The sequence below is a fragment of the Lycium barbarum genome, chromosome 3, assembly GCF_019175385.1.
Source record: "Lycium barbarum isolate Lr01 chromosome 3, ASM1917538v2, whole genome shotgun sequence".
NCBI lineage: Eukaryota > Viridiplantae > Streptophyta > Magnoliopsida > Solanales > Solanaceae > Lycium > Lycium barbarum.
The window spans coordinates 136,274,871-136,280,875 of NC_083339.1; the positions used below are offsets into that span (position 1 = coordinate 136,274,871).

At 31.1% G+C, this 6,005-nt stretch overlaps 1 protein-coding gene across 1 annotated transcript; it reads right to left on the reverse strand.

Moving 5' to 3' along the window:
- Positions 1-3,748: 3,748 nt before the first annotated feature.
- On the reverse strand, positions 3,749-5,598 carry LOC132632791 (uncharacterized). The gene has a single exon (XM_060348866.1). It carries the CDS (start codon positions 5,088-5,090, stop codon positions 4,251-4,253), a length of 840 nt encoding a protein of 279 aa, XP_060204849.1. The 5' UTR covers positions 5,091-5,598; the 3' UTR covers positions 3,749-4,250.
- Between the last annotated feature and the right edge of the window lie 407 nt (positions 5,599-6,005).

The following is a 6,005-nucleotide window of genomic DNA, read 5'->3' on the forward strand; positions in this document are numbered from 1 at the left end:
ATTTGACCTTTATAGACTTTGCTGTAATCACTAATAATTGGATGTTGAACAATTTTAGTATATTTTTTAATGAATTTCTTATATAAAGTTTGAGGCTAAATTACTAACTTCTATCGAACTCATATACATAATTTAAAGCTTAGATCAGACCTTCTATTAAGGGATCAAGGACAACTCCAGTTCACTTTTACTTGTCCACTATATGAAAAATAAATTTTTACTTTTACTTATCCACTTTATCATATCAAGAGAAAGATAATCTTTTTTTTCCTATTTACACAATCTTTTTTTTCCTATTTAACGTTTAACATTAACTATTAATTCCCCAAATTATTTTTCAAGATTTTTTGAAATGCTAAAGTCATAAGTATTATAGTAAAACATTCATTTCATTTTTTTTTTAAAGGAAGTGCAAAGTTATTGTAGACAATAAAAGTGAACGGAGAAAGTAAGTTGCAACTGGACTAGATGAAGGGAAAGTGAATTTGCACATTCAAGTTACTTGCCACTAAGAATTTGGTTGAAAATTGAGATTAGTGATTTGATTTAGACTTCTAGTTTTTACGTTAAATAACTAATTACTCTCTCTCCTTATTCCTTTTTATGCCAAAAGATTAATCGATAGAGTAAAACTTTTGGTAGGTACATAGAGCCGTAGATGTTACAATTGAACGTTTGATCTTGGATGGAAGGTCTTTTCACATGCTAGAATTATTTAAACACAATTCAACATAAAATGTCTAACCTCTATATTATTTGACGGTCCACAACAACTTGCATAAATGTTGCTCGTATAACTTTTTGTTTTTGCTCTCACGATGATGGTGCCCTACACTGATTATTTATTTATCTCTTGCTTGGCAATCAGGGCACTCTATCAAAGTTGGACAATACAATCCCTTTGAGAAAGTGCGTTAATTTTCTTCTTCCCTGAGAAGAAAGAAAGATATTGATAGATATAAATAAGTCTTCAACGACTATTAGTTGATAAGGTAGAGTTCCTCCATTTAAGAAATACTAGACGGCCTACGCCCGTGCTGTGCACGGGCTCAACACTTCGGATTATAGTGCATCTATGTATATGTAGTTGTCTTTGAATAGTGATTATATATATATATATATATATATATATATATATATATATATATATATATATAGAGAGAGAGAGAGAGAGAGAGAAAGAGAAAGAGAATATATTATGTTCAAAACACGATTAATATAACATTGTAGTTTGTGCTCCGTATTTTAAATTTTATTATATTAATGTTTGCTACGAATATAAAATCTGAAAATTTATTAATATTGTTTAAAAGAGAAGACTTGTTTAAAAGGAAACTATTTTCCTTTTTACCAAATTTTGATTTGGATAATTCTAATTCAAATTATTAAATTAATTTTACATGTTTAAAACGAAACAAAGTAGAAATTGATTTTCTATTTAAACGAAGAAATACTATTTTTTTTATATTGCTTGATTTTGTTAATATGGGTCCACTTTTTTTTACAGTGAGTTTGAAGATGGTGGGTTCCAATTTTTTTTTTATTATATTGCTTGATGTTGTTTAGTATGTGGTCCACCCTTTATGGGGTGCACCCTTTTTTTTGTTGGAGATTATTAGTTTGTACTATATTTATGCATATAATATATATACATATATTATGTTCAAAATACGATTAATATAACATTGTAGTTTGTGCTCCGTATCTAAAACTTTATTTTATTAGTATTTGCTACGAATACAAAGCCAGCAATTTTTTTTTAACATTATATTTTTTTTAATATGGGGTTCACTTTTTTTTTTTTTTGATATTTCTTGATTTTGATAATATAAGGTGCACTTTTTTTTTCCCCATGAGTTCGGAGATGGTGAGTTCCACTTTTTTTTCTTCCTTTTTTTTTATTGCTCGGTGTTATTTAGTATGGGGTCCGCCCTTTTTTTTTAAGGGACAACGAAACATGAGTCTAAACCCATGTTTTATATAATTTCTTTTTTTATTTTTTTATATTGCTTGGTGTTGTTTAGTATGGGGCCCACCCTTTTGGACATTATTAGATTGCACTATTTATATATATATATATACTATGTTCAAAACACGATTGATATAACATTGTAATTTATGCTCCGTATCTAAAACTTTATTATATTAGCGTTTGCTATGAATATAAAGTCTGCACTTTTTTTTTTGACATTGTTTATTTTTTTAATATGAGATTCACTTTTTTTAATATGGGATTCACGTAGCAAACGCATGTGGCAATGAATCCATCATTATTGACTTAATGAGATGCTTTGGAAATTACATGAATATTATTTGATTTTTTAATACGGGGTGCATTTTTTTTTTGACATTATTAATTTGCACTATATATATATATATATATATATATTACTACTAATATAACATTATAGTTTGTGGTCCGTATTTAAAACTTTATTATATTAGTGTTTGCTACGAATACACACGTGGCAATGAATCCATCATTATTGACTTAATGAGATACTTTGAAAATTACATGAATATTGTTTGATTTTTTAATATGGGGTGCACTTTTTTTTTTTTGACATTATTAATTTGCACTATTTTTTTAATATTAGTTATTGTTTAATATATATGGGGCCCATAATTATTTTTTTACATTTGTTGTTGTTTAATATATATGGGGCCCACAATTTTGTTTTAACATTGTTTGTATTTTTAATATGGGATTCACTTTTTTTTTTTTAATATTACTTGATTTTGTTAATATGGGTTCACTTTTTTTTTCCCGTGAGTTTGGATGTGGTGGGTTCCACTTTTTTTTTTTTTTTAATACTGGATGGTGTTTAATATGGGGCCCATATTTGTTTTTAATATCAGTTGTTGTTTAATATATATGGGGTCCACAATTTTTTTTTTACAATGCGTTTTTTTTTTTTTTTATATATATATATTGCTTGATTCTGTCAATATGGAATACTATGTTCAAAATACGATTAATATAATATTGTAGTTTGTGCTCCGTATTTAAAACATTATTATATTAGTGTTTTCTACGAATACGCATGGTGCTTAATATGGGGCCCATAATTTTTTTTAATATTAATTGTTGTTTAATATATATAAGGCCCACAATTTTTTTTTTACAATTTTTCTTATGGCCCGTTTAAAATGAGGCTCAATTTTTTTTTTTTTATGAGGAGGGTCCACAACGGACGACGAAAGTGCCCCAAACTCCCTCTTCTTAATAGTAGAAAATATATGCATTATCAATGAATCCCTTTCGAGCTCCCGCTCGTCAACTTTGTTACTAAAAGAAATTGAGTTGGTAATTTGGTGGAACTTCTGTATTGTCGAACTGACCAAACAGGGAAAAAACAAAAAGAATCGATCACATCGGAAAGTTAGGCGAGGTCTTCGAAGTTGAAAAAAAAATCAAATAGACATTGGTTCACATCTCATGTTGGATACCCTCAAGATCTGACTTTCATGTACAAAATCAGTTTAGCAAGGGTTAAATTTCTTTGTTTGTATTTCAGAATGGGGTATTGCCACGTCTAACAATGAATTTAATCTGAATTATAGAGGTATGATACAATCAAACTATACCCCAAACATTCATTTTTATTAACTTTAGACCCAAAAAAAGAGGAGCGTTTTCACTCTTCCTCTATTCCACAATCGAGAAATGCAGCAGACGCGCATTTTTGGTCCCACAAAAGATTCTTCCATGAAAATGAGCGGGAGAAAGTAAAAGAAACAAGAAAGGTTAAGTAAGCGACATCATTTTTTTTTAATAAAAATAAAAATTTATTTTTAATACAGTGAATAGATAAAAGCGAACGGAAAAAGTAGTTACAAGCTTATTATTAATGAAATCAGGAAAATACTACTACTAGTTTAAAAGTTCATTGATAATTCATTAACTGAGATAAGGACAAAACTTATACAGATATTTACAGACGCTCTAATAATCATTTACTCCCTAATTTAACCACTCTAAATCCTAACATCTACCCAGATATACCAAATAAGAGATAGCAGGTTCGAAACCCCGCGTGATTTTCAATCGAGCTCGTCGCACGGACTAGTACAATTTACCTCTCCAGTGTGATTGCGAGTCATTGCACTGGAGCAAGATTTACCCATGACATACCCGAAAGGTAGCCGCTGCAGATTTTTTTAAAAAAAAATCCTAACATGATCACTCCAAAACCATCACAATCAACTAGGTACTCGTAATTAATAAAGGCCTTAATCACGTATTCACCTTACAATGGCAGTACATTATGCTTACTCATCCCATTCATGTTAGCAAAGAATCCCACTAGATCTTGCCTGTAAGGTAAGTAAGTCTTCCTTTTCTCGCCTCCATTCTTCACATAATTCATCGATTTTGGGGTGCCCTTTGGTGGTGCATTATCAGTCTTCATCGTTGGCTTCTCCAATTTGTTTTCTTTCTTTTTAAACGAAGGAGTCAAAAACACGAAAGTGTCCTTACCATCACTATTGCTCCTATAAAGTAGGTTACGAAATTTCCAGCGTTTTGATGAGGAACCTGTGGAGTTGCTCTTTTTACAAGAATTTTCCGTCTCTTTAGGCCTCCAAACGCAGTATGTTCCTGCAGGAATCGATTCCAAATCGTCTGCTTCAGATGATGAGCAAGACGAGTTAGCTTCTCGCTCTTCTTCCAGGAAAAGTTTCCTTAATGGAAGCCGAATTGTTTTTGGCTTGCCAGAAGCCGAATTCGAGTTTGTATTCGAATTAGAGCTACCAAATATGATGTTGTCATCGTTGTTGTTTGACAACAAATCTCTGTTGAAAATCGGGTAAATTGGACGGATCTGTCCGTTGTAAAAGATCTCATCAGCTGCAACAGGTGAAATTTCAGACTCTTTTACAAAGGAAAACTCAAATTCATCATCATCATCATCTTCATTTTCATCCTTATCTTCCCTGAAACTTCCATTATCATCAACAAAAAAGTCATCATCTGTTCCATTTTCAAACCTGAATTCTTCAACAACTCTATCAGCAATTTCAGCCAGCTGATTCCTATTGGAATAATTATTGAAACTCAAAGACTGTGATAACTCCCGTTTAGCCTGCATTTCTTCAGCAAATTATCTGATTACCTTAAACACAAGAATAAATTTGTTCAGTTTGAGGACAAAGAGAGGTTTTTTTTGTTTGTTTGGTATAAAAGGTGGAAAGTGTGGGCGTCGGTTTGAGATTATTGAGGCTATAATTCGAAACGGAAGGAAGATAAAAAGGAGAGGGGGATATAATAAGGTGAGGGGAGGTGTACAATAAGTTGTTGAGCTTTAACTGGTGTACCAAATAATCGGTGGAAAATTAGAATAATTGACCTTTGAAGTGTCAACGTATTATGTACATGTAATATTTGTGTGTACACTAGCAACAGTTCTTTGCTTGGTTCATACGTAATATATATGATGAGCTAAAGTTCACACGTGTATGTGTTTTACTAGTCCACATGTAAGAGAGAATACTCCTAGGAGTATTATTTCTATGTGGTGTTCTAGAAATCGGCTGCGCTGTTGTCTGTGGTTTCTTTTCTATGTGATTTAAATGTGAGTTGGCTGTGTCTGCTGTTTTATTAATCAAAAGAAGGTGCTTGTTTTAATGATTATCTTTGTTGATATTTTGTTGTTTCTTTTCCATTTTCAGAATTCTCCATTTCTTTTGTTCGCTAAGTCATTCTTCTTGTTTGATAAAAACTTAAAAATATACACAGCTGGAACAAAACGAGATAGTAACTTTTATTTTCCCTATTTTATAACAGCGATGTTCATCTTGGACTAATTAACCGGAAATTCGTTACCTATAATTATCAATTCTACACGTGAAGAACGAGATGGTTGTTTACCCCGATTTTGGATAACCAATTAAATTTATAAGTGAGTATAGAATATGTGCTTGGATCTTGATGTGTATTAGATAGAGAAAATATGTATGTGAGGGTTCTTCAATAAAACGGCTAATGATGACAATTTACTATGAAT